This window comes from Pezoporus wallicus, unplaced genomic scaffold (assembly GCF_028554395.1).
Source record: "Pezoporus wallicus isolate ANWC-B61680 ecotype Strahan unplaced genomic scaffold, APGP_CSIRO_Pwel_v1 scaffold_13239, whole genome shotgun sequence".
NCBI lineage: Eukaryota > Metazoa > Chordata > Aves > Psittaciformes > Psittacidae > Pezoporus > Pezoporus wallicus.
Window position 1 is genome coordinate 5,943,670 of NW_026642052.1, and position 17,394 is coordinate 5,961,063.

Genomic DNA, 17,394 nt, shown 5'->3' on the forward strand with positions numbered 1-17,394 from the left:
TGCTTAAATATTTGTTACCAAATCTCAAATATAATATTAACAGTTATTTTGCAACCAAAAAAGAAATCCACTGTATTTGAACACTGTAAGTTATTTTAACTATAATAACAACACAACGCATCTATTTATGACAGCTTGTAAACTGAAGAGTTAAAAAAGGGAAGAAGAAATCCTCACCTGAATTAAGGGTTGTGTTACTTTTTTGAATAGTAACTTCAATTCCAATATCATCTATTTTAATCAAGTTCGTTTTGTCATCACTGCTGTATAGCTCTTCTACATGCAACAAAGGGAAGTCATTTCCCCCCCCCAGTTCTGCTTCTGTTGTCACTTCACCATGGTTGGTATTTACAGTCACTTCATTTGCAGAAACTAATGAAAGAGCTTGCGCCCTAGGCAGGGGAGTCCTTATTTCAGAAAAGTCACTTTCTAAAATAGAATTAAATTTGTAATTTACATTCCTTAGCGTTCCACTCTCTCCCTCTGCTTCTGAAGTAGTACAAGAGAGTTCTGATGCAACATCCTCATGCAAAACATCTTCAGCTTGCTCATCATCCTCACCTGCCTCTGAGGAAGGACTTGGACTCACAGCAGTCTCTGTACTAATCTCAACGCAAAGGGCTTCATCTACACTCATGAGGTTCACTGAGTTTTCTTCTGTTTCTGTGATTTCATCATCTACTAAAGGCTGAGATGTTGCTGATTCTCCCCTCTCACCACCCTCATCGGTTTCTTTCTCTCTACCAACCACAAGCAAAGAATTGCTGCTTTTTTCTGGGCCTGTAGTTGATAGGATGTGTTCAATCTGGTTAGCAGTATTAAAAATTCCTTCACTTTTGTCTTTTACTTCTGTATTCTCATCAGCAAGTTGACTTTCTTCTATGACTGTAAAGGTGAAGAGACTATCACATTCTTCCATTGTGCTTAGAGTGATCACTGCACCCTCCTCCTTATCTCCTACACTTGAAGCAGCTTGTTGATCTTCATTGTCAGTGGCAACCCTCAGCACAGGAGCTCCACATTCTCCCACAAAAATCACAGAACCTTTGCTCTTTGCATCGGCATTGAAAGTGGCTAGTCCAAACTGTTCATCTACAGTTGCAGTGGTCTCCACAATCTTACATTCCTCTGATGCATTTGGAGAGATAAAGGCATCTTCATCTCTTTCTGCTACAATGAGCTGACTTTCAGCTTGTGGTGCTGCACTGATCAGGACTATCTCACATTCTTCTGTCATGCTTGTAGTGATCATAGCAGCTTCATACCTTCCCTCTGTTTCCGAAGCAGTGAGTTTGTTTCCATCTTGTATAGATACACTAGACATAGGAGCTTCGAAACACTCTGCTGTACTTGTAGAGATCATTACTGTTTCATTTTTTGATTCTGTGTCTGACACATGTTGAACTGCCTCTTCTGTGACCTCACCTGACATTAGGATTACGTGTTCTTCCACAACACTTGTGGAAATCATTGCACACTCATCTTTTTCTTCCTTACCGCTAGCAGTTGGGTGTCTTTCATCATCATCATCATCTCCTCCTCCGCTGGATTCACTGGGCATGGGAACCTCATATATTTCCGTATCTATAGAAACTGCAGCATTCTCACTTGTTTCTTCTGTTTTCATGGAGGGGAGCTGATCATCATATTCAACAGCTGCACTTGACATAGGAGCCTCAAATTCTTCCACAATACTGGTGGAAATCATAGTGCACTCATCCTTCTCCTGCTTACTGCTTAGAGTATGCACACACTCTTTAAACTCTGAAGCTGTACTGGGCATAGGCACCTCTGTGTCTTCAGTGTCTACTAAGATCAAAGAGCTTTCCCCACTTTCATTGGTTCTTGCAACAGCAAGTAGACCTTCCTCATCATCCATGGCTGAATGTAGGGGAGCATCACTTTCTTCTACTGTACTGGTAGAGATGACATCAACTTTTACTTTTTCTTCTCTATCAGCAGGAGTAAGAGAAGTCTCATCTTCTTTTGGAACTCCACTACTTATAGAGGTATCAAGTTCTCTGCTGTCAAAGGAAGTCATGGCATTCTCATGTTTGTCTTTGGCACCAGAGTGACTCTTCTCTTGCACTACCACAGCACTAGTCATGGGACCCTCACATTCCTCAGCGTCTAAGGGCATCAAGGTACCTCCATTCTTTCCTGTATGTGCAGTCAAGGCACCCTCATCTGCAGCACTTGCACTGGTTACACTGCTTTCAACAATCCCTTTAACATTTTTGCAGTTTGTGCCAGAATTAGCTTCTTTCTCTGCACTCATCAGGCTGTCAACAGTAAGCTTATCTGTATTTGTGCCAGCCACTCCTGACTCTGCTTCCATTTGCTCAGCAACGATGCAGATAATGGAACTTTCACCTTCTTCTGAACCTATACAAATTAGTGTATTTTCACTTTCCATTCCTGTACAAGTAGAAGCATGCTCATTTTCTTCATTTCCTCTTCCTGTACTGGTCACAATGCCCTCACCCTCTTCATCCTCTTCTTTTGAGCCTGTACTAGTCACAAAACCTTCATCATCACACAGACCTACGCTGACTGTAGCAATATTGGCCTCTTCCTTTGCCCCTGTACTGTCCATTAGACTCTCACATTTTTCAGCTTCTAAACAAACTGCAAACCCCTCATTGCTGTCTTCTAGCCCTGTGCAGACAACTGAAATTTCAGCATCATCTTCTGGAGTTATGCCTGTGCTGGTCACTGCACTTTCACCATTTACCGTATCCTCAGATTTATCACTACTAGTTCCAGCTGTGGCACTGTTGTTTGTGACCACGGCAACACACGCACCAGTTACAGTGCTTTCTCCTTGGGTGTCTGTACCAGTCACTGAACAGATGACGAAGTTGTGGCCTCTTTCTTCTGCACCTGTGCAAGTCACAGTACCTTCATTTTCTTTAACTTGGCTAGCTCTCACACTGCCCCTAAATTCACCTGAACTATTATCACTTGTCGACCCTTCACCTGTTTCTGTCCCTGCACTAGTTACAGCTCCATCGCTCTCTACTTCACCTAAACAGGATACAGAACTTTCAAATTTGCCTGTATCTACAGAAGTTGAGGTATTTTGCTTTTCTTCAGAGCCTGCACTAGTTACAGCATCATCTTTTTCTTCTGCCCCAGCACTATTCACACTGTCTTCAATTTCTACTCCACTTGCATTGACTGAATCCTTACCACTTTCTTCTGCATCAACCATGGTACAGTCACGATTTTCTTCTTCTGTACTTGTTAGGAAACTTTCACTCTCTGCTAATCCTTCGGTGACAACATTGCTGCCACCTTCTTCAGCTGCTGCAACAGTACACTCACCAATATCTGCTCCTGTGATGAAACTGCTGCCCTCATTTCTTTTTACCCATATGCCTGTTGTGAAACCTTCATCAGCTTCTATGCTTGTGCAGATTACTGTCACCTCACTTTCTTCTTCTGAGCAAGTGGTTGTAGCATCACTGTCCTTTTCAGAATGTGATGCACCTTCGGCTCTTTCTTCCCCTGTACTAGTGGCCATTACAGTACTCTCAATGATCTTTTCTGTACTAGTTCCTATCACAGTGGCCGGACTTGTTTGTAGGCTGCTGTACAACAGACTAAGTTTACTACTTCCTGCGCTGGTATCTACTGTGCTGCTTTCATTTTTATCTTCCATGACAATCACACTATTCTCTTCTTGCCCACTGGCTGCAAGAGAGCCTTTGACTGTTTTCTCAGGAACTCTTTCGGGCACTAAGACAGAGGAAGATTGTATCATATCATCAATATCATGCATCTCCTTTTCCACATTATCCATCATTGCGCTTCTGCCCTCCTTTGTGGAAGGATCTATATTAAAGCACTCTCTTTCTTTTGTTTTCAGAAGTTCTTTTGCTGGTACACTTCCACAATCTTCAGTTATGTCAGATATTAAGTCTTCCTCTTTTATTTTCAACTCGCTCCCCTGAATGCTTTCTAACTTTGCTGTTGCATTGTAATCTTCTTGACTAGGTAGCCCAGCTGTACTGTCTTCCATTGCCCGTTCATCAGGTTGGGGCACCTTGTTATCTTTTTCTATACTGTTTGTCATAGTGGTATGGTTACCTTCATCTTTCATGACAGAACTTGGCAACGCATTATCTTGTTCCATGTGTACAATTGGTGCTGCATCATTCTTCAAAATGAAAGTATCTTCAAATAAAGTCCCATCTGAATTATAGCATTCTTTAGACATACTACTCAAGGAATCTCTAAAATCTGAGACATCCATATCCATAGACTTTGCATCAGCAGCATCTTCTCTGGGAGAATTAACTGCTAAAGGAACATCATCTAAATTAGAATTTAACACAGTTTTTAAATCCTTTGGTCTTCTGCTATCTTCTGAAGCTTGATCCTTACTGGGAACATTCCGTACGACTCTACCACTTGTTTTGTATGCAATGCTTGTTTTATAAGCCCCTTGTTTATTGGGTCCTTGATCCATGGAAGCTTGCTTGGAAAAAGTGTCTAAGGCACCAACTTGTTCATTAGGGATATCTTCTTGTTTAAGATTTTTTTCATTTGCAGGCAGAAACTGCAATTCACAAGCTTTAGGATCTGCCAAGCTGTGATTTAATTTCTTATTTGAAAGGGAGAGATGTATTTTTTCTTTGGTTGCAGTCTCGGCATCTGTGGCTTGGAATGAGTTTTTAATGTCTTTTCCTTCAATATTAGATGCTTCGTGTTCTTTTGTTTGTTTCAAATCAAGTTCCATCAGCTCTTCCTCATGACCAGAATGCAAGTCATCACTATTCATACGTGACTTTTCAGGGGCTGGAGCATGGCTACTTTCAGTTGTGCTTGCTGGTTGCTTTTCCTCTCCAAGTAAATCTTGGTTTGATATGCTGCTTTTTCTATTTTCACTGGGTATCATCTTACTTTGTTTCTTTTCCATTGCTACTGTGATGCTCAATACTTTTTCATGACCACTATCCGTTTCTTTAGTACCCTTATCTTCCAATTTGATACTCTCTTCCTTCTTCTTTATTTCCTTGTTGCTGTGCTTTACGACTCTGTTTTTGTGACCTTCAGCAGAGAACCTTCTTTCTAGTTTGGAATTGCTTAAATCTTTATCACCTCTATATTTCTCTTTCATAAATCCTTTTTCTCCGGAATGTAACTTAACCCTGTGACTGAAGTCTTTTTGTGATCCCTGATTTGACTGTGTGACACTCACAAGCTCAAACTCAACACTACTCTCTTCAAAAACTTTGTCTTCATTCTTGAATTTGTGTTGCTTATCTGAATAATTCTCTTCCATTGTCTTATCTTTGTCTAACTTCTGACCAGTCTCTTGCTTGGTTAAATTTTCCTGTAATTCTGTTTCAGATGCTTTGAACTGTTTACTATGACTCTTTGACTTAGACTTTAACAAAATCTTGTCTTCCACTAAGCTCTTAGACCTTCGTCTATCTTTATGAACACCATCATCTTTTTTCAAGTTACAATCAGAGTTAGTTGATTCTATTTCATGTTTATCTTCTGAGTAGCTTTCGCTCCTTCTGTGTGATGCAGAAGCAAGTTGCTTTGAGGCACTTAGGGAATCCTTTTGCGGCCTAGAATCACTCAGGGACCTTTTAGACTTGTATTCTGCTCTTGATTTTTCTGTTGAGACATGTTTGTCCTTTTTATTTTCCTTACGCAGCAATTCTTCAGCTTTTGACTCAGAAGCATTTTTTCCCTCTTTTCCTGTTACTGATACTTTCCGTTCACTTCGGTGTTTACTTTTTCTTTCAGATTTGTCATCTGAGGCAACCTTTATTTGTTGATTATGTTTCTGACCACCATCCTCTCCTTTCAAACTTTTCTCAAATGAATGGATTTCAATATCTTCACTTGATCTGTGAACACTATCTCCTTTATATTTGTGCTTTAAAGAAAGTTTATCTTCTAAAGAAGCTCTTTCCTTGTCATTTTTATCTCTGTAAGACTTGGCTTCTTTTTTGGCAGCATTTCTCATATGCTGAATTTCTATGTCACTATCTTTTTTCGGATGTTTTTCATTTTTAAATATGGATTTCTGCTTCTGTAGTTCTTCAGTATTGACTTCTGCTCTATCCCCTTGTCTTTTGGAATCCTTTTCACTGTCCTGCTGGGCTCCTTCAGCCTGAAAAGAAGTGGAGGTTTTTCTTTTATGTTCTTTTTCTGCTTTAGAATCACTTTTACTTTCTTCAGTTGAATGCACCAATTCTGAAAGTCTTCTAAGCTGTTTAGTGATTTCACTTTTCCCATGATTATGCTTTAATTCTTTTGAAGAATTTTTTTCACAAGCCTACAAAAGAGAAGTTTTTATATAAACAAATGTTACACAGTTCCTTCATTACGTGACCAAACAGAATTGTTAAGGGCAAGCTCTCTTAAAAAACAATACACTAGAGAATACATTTTAATAAAAATTCACCTAAAATATGGTCAGCAAGAAAATGAAACTTGCCATTTTCACTTCAGCTATCTGCTATTGTGGGACAAACCAAAGAAACAGAAGTTAATGTTAAGCAGTCCATTTGAACCTGAGTATCTTTTCTTTATAATGTGATTTTTCTAAAATTATTTAAATGGATTTTTAAATGGACAGTCACAATTTTGAGTTCTGCATACATTACTAGAAACAGCTGCCATGCTGTCTCTTAAAAATTCAACACCACAACTCCCCATCCCCAAACCAAACCGAACAACACCCTCAAATCCACAAAAGACAAATCAAGACTTCCATATGAATTTCCAATTATCGCTTTTTTTTTTGTTAATAATGTTGTTGGTAAAAATTCTTGCCATAAGAATTCTCTTTCCTTTAGTGTTTGGACTACATTCAGTTTTTCCTTAACTTCTCAGTGAGGAGTTTAAATAGATCACGCTCCTTGAGTCTTTGTACATAGGACACACTTGGTTGTTTTAAAAACCCAGCATGCTTCACAGAATAGGGCTTAACTATAGCTCATGTTCTACTACAACATATATCAGAACTGAATTCATAGATTGTGTATTCTAGCAGCTACTGGAATTCAGAAGACATTATTACAGCAATGTCAGATCACTAACAACTGAAAGAACTGGGAGGAAAAGAATACATACGATCAAATGCAATTTAGTACTGAATTATGAACAAGTACTATTACAATTAAAAAGGAAGATCATAAGCTTTGAGAGACACACACCTCATTTGTCTTTTGCGTTTCTTTAGTATCTTCTTCAGATAGCTCGTATTTCTTTCTGCAGCCATCTTCAGCACGCCTGAAAGAGGTATTTGGACAAATAAAAAAAGAAAAATCAGTATCAGCCTAACATTAGTTTGTAGACCTTCTACTTTTACAGCTGAAGGAGAGAGAATTGCACACAAAAAATCCTGAAATAGAGCATCATCACATGAATTCTGTCTAGCCAATTTGCCCAAGCTTTTTTCTCTTAGAAAATTATGTGTACCATGTCCTCTGGACATCGGGGCTTTAAAGCAGAGAATATTAGTATAACAATATTAGTACTACAGTTGTCCCTGTAAAATGGGTAAGATATCTTGCCCCATACATACCTGTATGTAGACAGATATGGACACGTGCACATACCTATGTAAAACATCAATTTAAAGACCAAGTCTTTAATAACCAAGCCTTTAATTTGTGCATTGAATAACTTAAATATTAGATGCACAAATATCTAAAAGCTCTCCATTCTCGTGCCTTTATTACCATTCTGTCTGCAAAAAGCTGTGTAAAGTCTGCTACCACAATCTGAACTGCAATATATTTAAAGCAGCTATAACTTGAATTTCTGCCTGAATTTCATACTTACTAGTAAAACAATTATGTGAATATTGTAAGAGGAAAATGTTACAATGGGTAAGGCTAACTGCAAAGTTGAAGAGAACATTTTCAATCTGCAAAAATTAATATTGAAAAACTTCATTCCTTTTGAGCAAACACAGGAATACCTTGAATCTCTCTTTCTTTTTCTGCTCAAGGCTACTTTTTTTTCTAAAAATTTCTGTTCCTTAAGCACATCCTTAATGCTGGTACCAGTAGCTTTTGACTCAAGACTTCTTGATGAAGGTTCTTCTAAGTTCAAGCCACTCTTTCCTAAAATAATAAGCAAATGGTGAAATACACATGCTATTGTATTACTGTTTAAATGCAACTGAAAGCAGTACAGAAAGTCATTATGTGTAGCAGAAAATATTAGTGTATACAGGTATTCACTTCAATTAAGCAATGTAATGATACATGAAATGGTATATGGATATATATGGAAAAGTGAAGATATGAAATTTGTATTAATAATTCACACTATGCACTTTTCCTGTTGCATCGCTATTGAGATGCTGTAGTTTTAAGGGAAATGACTAGAGACCTATTACCAAGATTTCAAGTTGATTTGTTTTTTTTCCAGAAAGAGTGAGGGAAAGCAGGGCAGCAGAGGCTAATGTTATACTTCTCACACCTTTAGCATTTTGATTTCCAATTTTTAGGGATTTTGTTTTTTCTGCAGCCTTCTGTTTACGTTTTTCTTCAAGTCTCTCCCTGTTAATTTGTCGTCTTAAGAGTCTCTCTTCTTTTTCTTTGGCCTGGAGATATAAAACAAGGAAAACAATTAATTTAGCATTAGGTCAAAGAGTATTCTTCAACTACAAATGTAAGTCTAAAACCCACAAAACCCAGAATACTGTAGCTTGGGAGAAATGAAAAAAAAAAAAAAAAAAGTCCTTAGAAATCATCATATGAAAGTTAATGGAATTCTCTACTACTTCTGAGAAGTTAGCTGAGTTCCAGAGTCCAACTGCTGCTTAACACTGCAGACCAAGGCTATGAGGCCTTCTCTAAGAATATCTCTTATTTTTTATTCATACATAATATATATAATATATAGTATACATTTACTATATATATAAAATGCATCTAACTATAAAAACATACATCTAGTCAAAAGATAAAGATCTAAAATAACTGCTGCTCCCTCTCCTGTATGCTGGTCCTTCTTCCACAGAACACAGTGAATATGCTTAAACCTTTCTTTCCATTCTCAATGGCTGCAGATGTGCCACAAACTACTGATTTCTTGGACAGCAAGAACTACATTTGTAAAGAGATGGTGTGATGAAATAGCCTGCAGCAGTCAACAAACCCGAACTACACAAAACCCCATTGAAGACAGGCTGCATGGGGCTGTCTTTTTCCACCCAGAATTGCCATGATATACATTAAATCTACTGAAGAACTGTTTTCTCGCATGTGCAACTGCTCTTATTCTCCCCACTAAATCACTCAGATAAGAATCTACTTATTAGCATGATTCTGTGAAGACACTGCATGTAATTAGTAAATCCTCTTTCAACACCCAAAACCTGCTCATCTTAGAGTAGGGGAAAAAAGACTGAATAGAGTGTCACTGCTTTCACCACCAGAAGACTTCAAACTATATCCGGCAGTAATGGTCAAAGTCTGAAAGAAAGGCAGTTGTAACACAAGGGGGGGAAAAAAACAACTTAAAAATGTAGTGAGAAAAAGCAAAAGACTCCCCCTCACACACCACCACCACATAAGAAGTGGAATTTCTGTGCTGGAAAGTTCAAGGAGCCAGAATGCAAGGAGCAGTTAACAAAATCCACACTTACAATGGACTGACGGCGTTGTTCTACAGTTCGTTCATCATCAGAATCACTGAAGTACTTGGAGTACAAGAAAGGCTTGCGAACGTAAGCGTGACGAACAGGCTTGGCTTTCCCATCACTCAGCTCATTAGTGTGAGGCTTTGTCTTACCTTGACTGCTTTTCTCCTCTTCATCTGAAGAAAGGTTAGTGAAATGTAGAGATACAGTGACAAATTAGTGGTTTCGACATAACTTTTGAGGAGGTAAAGCTACTAAAAAAATATTAACAATTACTTATTCTAAAAACGTAAACAGTTAAAAAAATAACCCCCTCAACATCAAACTAGCACTAGATTATGAAAACTTGATGGGTATATTCATATGTTTGTGCACACCATTCAGCAAAAAAATTGCAAGATACAAAACCCAGAATAAACTGGGATACAACGACTAGGCCTATCCTCTTGCTCATAATCACACTTTCTACATACAGTATTTAGTAATTAACATCACATAAGAAGTCAGAATTTACTCTGCTATGTTTAAATAAAGCTTCTTCCCTACATCAAAAAAACTGTCCAATATTTCAGTAAGTACAAAGTAGACAGGCTTACTGAAATATATACACAAAACCATGTTTACACTCACATAAGTATTATTCAAGTAAAAATAAATCTACTTCAATTTCATCAGAATGATTAGAAATGGAGCAAAATCACTTCTGTTCCACACTGTGCGAACTATTTGTATCCCTGAAACATATTTCAGGCCTGTTTTCACTTGACGAATATTTAGTTACAACTGAACACAATCTGACATGTTTCAAACCAAAGCCAGGAATACGTGAGTAATTAAATGCTTCTAAATAATATTCTTAGGGCAAAAAAGACAAGGTCACATCATACTAGAGACAATCAATTCAGGTACTAAGGCACTTTGTACTATGAAGTGGAAAGTCTTATTAACTGCAAAAGCCACATATTTGTAGAAATCAAAGTCTAAGGTCTGTTCTACACAAGGAGAACACAAAAAGGGAACTCAGTCAGTGAAAAGATTTTGTGTTTCCAAACTCTTAAAGCTAGATCCATTCCAGTTCTTTCCACTGTAGCCACATAGAATCTGGAAATTCCTGCAACCCTAAACTTCTAAACCTGACCTGACGTGCAAAGTCAGCTACAACCACTACGTTGGGGGCCCAAAGTATTCCAATGTTATACCAAATTCATGGCAGAAAGGATGGGAGAAAAAAACAAAACAACAAAAAACCCCCAACAGAGTGATATACCCATCACCATTAAAAATGTTTTTGCTGCCTATGAAATATTCTAGTACAAGTAAGATTTACGATGTTTAGAATATAGCAAGCCATTTTAAAAAAAGAATCCAAGAAGTATGTCAGCTACTTATCCTTCATAACTGCACAAATACTATCCATTCCACACTCAAATTCTTTTGTCATAAATAAACACAATAAAAGATGCTGCAAATCCCCAAATTTATGGTATGATACACTCAATAAAAGCACTGCGCATTCTTTCCTGCCACTTAACAATCTAAACATTTTACCCTCTGATGTGATCTCCCCCTCTTCAGTGCTGTCAGAAATTACAATCTCCTCTTCGCTCTCCTCTTCAAAGGAAGAAAGGTCACTGGTGTGGACAGAGCTGACGGTGATGTCACTGAGCACATCCATATCTGAATCCACTGATGTATTTTCTTGCAAAGGAAAAAATAGAAAGAAAAGGCTGTAATGCAGCACACTGTATCCGAGAAACTTCTGCCACTGAAAACAAAGTCATCTTCAGAACAAGAAACAGGAGAAAAAAAAAAAAGGAACACCTTAATGAAACGTGTGTTAGCTTAGTAATGCTTACTCAAAACAAAAACCAAACCTGAGGTTACAACTCAAAACTTTAAATGCAGACTGGAGGCATTGAGAGAACTTGCCAGAGTAAGGCAAATGACCAATAGTACACTTGAGGAACCAAAACTCATCTGATTCCTAACATGGGTACCTCAGTTGAAGCAGATGAATCAAGACACACCTGTGGCTAGCTAGACAAATTTGCCAAAAGTAGCAGAGAACCTACATTCCAAATATATTTCCAATTCAAATCCTGAATACACTTAACCCTCCACCTTTCCCCCCATTTTAAGGAACAGTATTGCCCACACCATACCTTCCTTAGTTTCTTTACTGCTTTCACTTGTTTTATGTTTATTGCTATTTTTTTCTGGAACTAACTGCTTTGCTGGTTCTGAATCTCTTGCTTGCTTTTCTTCTTTTGACTTTGTAGTATCTTCATTTTTCTTTAAATGGTCAGACTTCTTGTCGAGCTTTTCCTTCTTTTCTTTTCTCCTTTCAACTTTTTCACTGCTGTCTGGTTTCTTGTCACATTTATCTAACAATTTACTCTTTTGATCTTCACTTTCCTGTTGAATTTCTTTACTTGTATCTTTACTTGTAAAAGTCAAATTATTAGTATCCTTTGTGGAATTCTTTATTTCTTCACTTTGGCAGGGAAGGTCATTTAAATCTTCACACTTTGCAAATGTTTCAGTCCCTTCTACAGAAAGGTCACAAACTGCTTTCTCTCTGTCTGTCATGTCCTCTGCATTTCTCTCTCTGTCAGTGCCACCATCCACACTCTGCTGAAATGAGAGTCTTTTTGAAACTTTGTCATTGCTTTTGGGATTTAAGTTCTCTGATGAAGCCCTGGCAGCGCTTGCTTCTTGGTTAAGAGAAGTTATTGTTTCCAAAATGGACATTGCATCACTAGCTACATTGCCGCTAGGAGTTGTAGCAGAGACACCTTGAAAAGAAAATATTTTTAGTTCACCTTCTCCATTGTAATTCTGGTCAGATAGAATGTTAAGCAAGTGAAAGGAAGAAAAAAATTTTAAAAAAGTAAAATTTTCTAAAAGGTTTGACTAATTCTGCACTTAGAAATTTTGGTTTAAAATAAGGCAAAAAACCCACCAAACCAAACAAGAAGCTGCATTCCTGGAGCAATTATCTGATTACCAGAGATTTATTTTGCTCTGTGACATGCCGCTGTTCCTAAGATCAGCCAAAGAAAGCAGGGGTTGTCAATGGCAAAGCTGTTCTGAACACAAGCCCTGTTCAGTTTTATCATCATCCCAAGTAGGATGACGATTCCAGAGAACCACCATACAGAATACTGCAGAGAGTCTCTATGTTATACCTCTGGTATCTCCATAAACAACATGGAAAATGGACTCATCAGCAGCATACCGATTCTATAACAACAGGACTATCACAAATACCTTCTCACTTTCCCATCCTCTTAGGAACAGCTCTGAAGATAGATAGGAAAGGGTTAAATGGACTAGCACTAAGAGCTGCAGCTGCCTTGTTAACCCACTTATTTTAAAGGAAGTGGGCCTCACAGGAAAAGGGCTGGGATTTAAATAAAGGGTCTGGTTACAAATAGATGGACTGCTGTGGAGTCTGTTAGGAAGGAAAAGAATGGACAATTACCCATAGGAGTGTTTAGAAGTCAATATCAGGCAACATAAATGAAAACCATACAGCAAAAGTGCTGCATTTATAAACAAACTAAAGACTGGCTGATTTACAGCAGAACTTGGGCTTCTGAGTGGACCTTAGTCATTCAAATTTTACTGCACATAACTACTGCATTAAGACAGGTAAGTGTCTAATGGGTTATTTTTTTCCATCTACCAATGCATAAAAAAACCCAATCATACTTCTCTTAAATCCATGTCTTATCTGATCCTATAATACTTAAAGGCCAACTTCTTTCCCTATGTTAAACTGATCCCTTGTAATGTTAAGCAGAAGTGACAGACATGGCTGCAACATGGTGACATCTCTCTTCTCTTCTATCTTTATATATACAATAAGAGTCAAGTACTTATAGTATGCTGCCTGGAACTCACCTTGTTAATACTGATGCCAACAATTTTGTGCTAGCAGAAAACCTATTGTTTCTGCTCTTTCAAAAACCAAACTTTTGTTAGACTGCTCAGAAATTGCAGAATACCTTGTAATGTAATAGAAGCATCTGTTTTCTCCTCACTCGGAGATGTACTGGGGCCTGCCTCCTCTCTGTGATTTAATGTGGCTAAAAATTCATGGACAGCTTTTTCCACCTGAGGTCTGAATGTGTGGTTGATCTTTGGGTCCACAACCTGAGAAATAATTCTGTCAATTCCAGATTCCAACATTCCAGACCTGGAACAAAGTTACATGAATACTTAATATGAAAAATTACTTTTCAAAAACATCTTAATGAAAAAGCTCATTTGCATGTGATGTAAACACTCTTAAGAGCCTCCAATGAAGCATTAGCATTTTCTGAGCATCACTGCAACTATATATTTAGTCAGCTGCCTGAATTTCAACAGCTCTCTCTACACCTCATGAACCAAGAAAAAAAGAAATCCAAGAGAAACAATGCTAATCAGCCCCATGAAATTAACACAACAAACAGTCTGTTATATCATTACTGGTTATAGCTACAAATTTTATCTAACTGTAAAAGGGAGAGTTGTCAAAAAAAAGAAAAAAACTGATGTTATCAATCCCATAGCATAAAACAGATGAATTATAGAAGGCATGAGGGACAACTAATCAACTTTCAAGACAGGTGACACCTTAGAATTCTGCAGCTTTAGAGAACCCCCTTAATCTTCAGTGAAATCAAATAAATGGCAATTGAAAGCTTTCTATGGTTCTCTTTAGACCCCTGTAATCCTTTGTGGGGCATGTATTGCCTCTTCTCCTCATTGCTTCTTTAAAAACAACTAAATAAATTCCAAACAACAACCGCTACCTTTCCCCAGACAAAACAGCTCCTCAGTACAAGTTATCAGTGGTTCCACTAGAGCACAGCAGAGTAAGTTTGTTCCCACATCCCTTGTTTAACCCAATTTAGTGAACTCATGCTACTTAGAAGAAATTTCCTAATACTTTTTATCACTCTAAGTTCTGAAATTAAAAACTATAGGAACCCCCATGAAATGACATAACATCAGACAAGTGTTTGACATCATTTTGACATAACAGCAGTCCTGAAAAACCTCCTAACTAAATCTGCATCCTTTTCTTTTATTCTGTGAATTTAGCTTTGTACCCTGCAGAGTTTAGTTTATCAAATGCTTTAATCTTCCTTAGCTCAAAGCAACAGTAAAGACAGACTTTAGCTAGGGTGTCACATCCCAGGTTTGAAACAAGCCAAAGTAGTATCTGCAGTCTAATTCTGACTAATGCTGATGGTGAGCTGCTGACTGAAATAATACCACATTTTAAACATGACAAAAAGAAAAGCTACTTAAGAAGTTCCTTTGAAGAAAGCAGACACTTTACACATGACCTAGAACCTCCATCACCTACTCTGGTACACGAGAACATTCAGAAAACTCTCAAACCATCACTTACTTGAGAACCTGCTGCCTAATGCTATTTCTCAGCTGGTTCTTGTTGAGATGAGGACTCCAGGTATGAGTCGCCAAATGATTGGAAACAAAGTTGTCAACACGCTGTCTCAAATTCTGGTAGGCTGGCTAGAAAGCAACAACAGAGAGGTTGGACAGGCGTGTGTGGATAAGCAGTTACCCTCCCGGAGGCCGGGCTTGAAGAGAAAGTAGCACCGTAGGACCCCCTCAACACACTGAAGGCGCAGCCACTCCCGCTCCCTCGCGGCGATCGCGGCGTGTTGCACAAGCGCGTATCACTGATATCACTCCACAAAACCCGCCGTGCCTGTACCACCAACGAGCCCGCACTCCCTTCCGAGCACAGTGGCTCCAGCTTTGCTCCCAGAGCCGTTGGAAAGAGTCCCGGGGCCACGGGCCGTGACGGAGGCCCGCGCGGGCCCGGGCGCTCCCTCCGCACCCCTGAGCACAGAGCGCGCTGCCCCGCAGCCCGCCGCCTTCCCTGGGCCAGGCCCCACTGCTCTTGGAGAGGCCCGACCTGCCTTCGACGTGCCGGAACCCGGGGAGGGTCACCGGCGGGGAGCCGGGACATCCTCCTTCCCGGGGCGCCGGCCGCCGGGCCCGCCCGCCCGCACCTTCGTGTCCACATCGGCCAGGCAGTCGCGACGGAACTGGTCGAAGAGCCCCTGACTCTTGAGGTGGTTGACGATCATGGAGACCAGCTCGGGTTCGGCCGTGCCAGCCCCGACGGCGGCCCCAGCCCCTGGCGGCGGCGGCGGCTGCTGAGGGGGCGGCGGTGGGGGCGGCGGCGGCGGGGGCTGCGGCTGGGGGTTGCTGGCCATGGAGACAGCGAAGCGGCGCGGCCTGCGCGGGGCGCGGCTGCCGGCGTTCCCGGCCAGACCCCAGGACGGGGCTTGTTACCGAGCAGCGGCCGCGGCGGCGCTGACCCCGGAAGCGAAAGGGAACGGAGGGAGGAAGCGGCGCGCGACGGGAAGGGAAACAGGGCCGCCGGGAGCGGCGCCATCGGCGCCAAGCGAGGACTGGCGGAGGCCGTGCGCAAAAGCCGCGGGCCCTTTAAGGGGACGGAGGGGGCGGAGCCGCCCGCGGCCCGCTCCAGAGCGGTCCCCGATCGGGCGGCGCGGGGGGGGGTGCGGTGTGGGGAGGGGGGGCGGGCTGGTTGCCGTAGTAGCCCTCAGCTCTCGCCTGCCTCGCTGGCAGCCCCCCGCGCCGCGCGGCCGCGGATAAACAGCGCAGGGCCTCCCGCGCCCGCTCCCACCAGCACCCGGCGCCGCGCCGCTGCCGCGCTCCCCGGCGGTGCCCTCGCGGCTCCACCCCGCGGCCCGCCCCTTCCTGCGCTGGTCGCCATCATGGTGGGGGCAGCACCGAGCGCTTCCTCCCTGAGGCGCGGGGCGGGGCCTGCCGCCGGGGACGGGGCCTGCGAAGCGCTGAAGGAGTGGGAGAGCTGCCGAGGGTTGAGGTGTTCAAGCCGAGCAGCCGGGGTCCGTTAGCGGCCGTTGACGGGCAGTTCCCCGCCGGACGCGTCTTTTTCTGCCTCAGGGGCCGCTGCTGCCCTTCAGCTGGCCCCAAGAGTAACAGGAGGCTGTGATCTTTATACGGCAACCTGTGTCTTACGTCCTCAGTCTTTCCGGGCCATGAGGTGAGGGAGCTGGGAGGTGATACTCGAAATACATGAGTTTAAGCACGTTTCCTTTAGATTTCTGTGCGTTCCCACAGAATGCTGAGTTTCTAAGATATTTGCAGGCTGTTTGCTACTTACTTCATACACCTTTCACTTACCTTCTTGTTTTGGTCACAGCTATTCAATATGCTTCCCTGAAGTCCTGTCAGCGGCTCTAACCGCTTTTGTCACTTCTCTGAGTGTCCTGTGGTTCCACAGTCTTTGAATTCGGTGGTAATTCCCAGGCTGACCTGTTAAAAACAGGATTCCAGAGGGAATAAACAAAATCTGGAAATAGAGAAGTTAATCTCCTTTTACTTGGGGCAGTAGCTGAGAGACCATCCTCCTTATGTGTGGTTTAGCTCTCCAACCTCTTCCTGCCTTGGTGGCTGAGCTCCAATCTTATCCTGGGTAAGGATGAAAGGATGTACGAGAATGTACTTAGAAAGGGTGACTGACTTACAGCAAAAAAAAAAAGGGACTTGGCAGTAATAGTGGGTTGGCTATACAAATTTTGTATACAAATCAAGCTACAAATGTTAGGAATTTCCCTCTGCAATAATCTTTAAAAATCACCTTGATTGTAAAGGCAAGACCCTCAGGATTGTTTCTTTAGACTTAAAAGCAGGTTAGAAGTGTAAAGCTTACAGGTAGTTCCCTACTATTTGTAGACATTGTGACTTACTGT

The 17,394-nt window shown here is 41.1% G+C and overlaps 1 protein-coding gene across 13 annotated transcripts in view; it reads right to left on the reverse strand.

Annotated features, from left to right (window-relative positions):
- Positions 1–16,164, reverse strand: part of BOD1L1 (biorientation of chromosomes in cell division 1 like 1) — a 37,803-nt gene extending 21,639 nt beyond the window's left edge. For 6 of the 13 annotated variants that reach the window (XR_008974609.1, XR_008974611.1, XR_008974610.1 and 3 more), the window contains exons 1-10: positions 15,664–16,164; positions 15,033–15,157; positions 13,636–13,826; positions 11,788–12,420; positions 11,174–11,323; positions 9,632–9,801; positions 8,461–8,584; positions 7,955–8,099; positions 7,185–7,260; positions 178–6,301 (exon numbers count right to left, since the gene is read on the reverse strand). Coding sequence is in view for 6 of the 13 variants with exons in the window: in XM_057426807.1 (XP_057282790.1) it covers positions 178–6,301; positions 7,185–7,260; positions 7,955–8,099; positions 8,461–8,584; positions 9,632–9,801; positions 11,174–11,323; positions 11,788–12,420; positions 13,636–13,826; positions 15,033–15,157; positions 15,664–15,870 (7,945 nt within the window). In the remaining 7 variants the exon portion in view is untranslated. The remainder of the gene's footprint in view (positions 1–177; positions 6,302–7,184; positions 7,261–7,954; positions 8,100–8,460; positions 8,585–9,631; positions 9,802–11,173; positions 11,324–11,787; positions 12,421–13,635; positions 13,827–15,032; positions 15,158–15,663) is intronic. The other 7 variants (XR_008974608.1, XM_057426808.1, XM_057426807.1 and 4 more) reach the window with 4 other exon arrangements.
- Between the last annotated feature and the right edge of the window lie 1,230 nt (positions 16,165–17,394).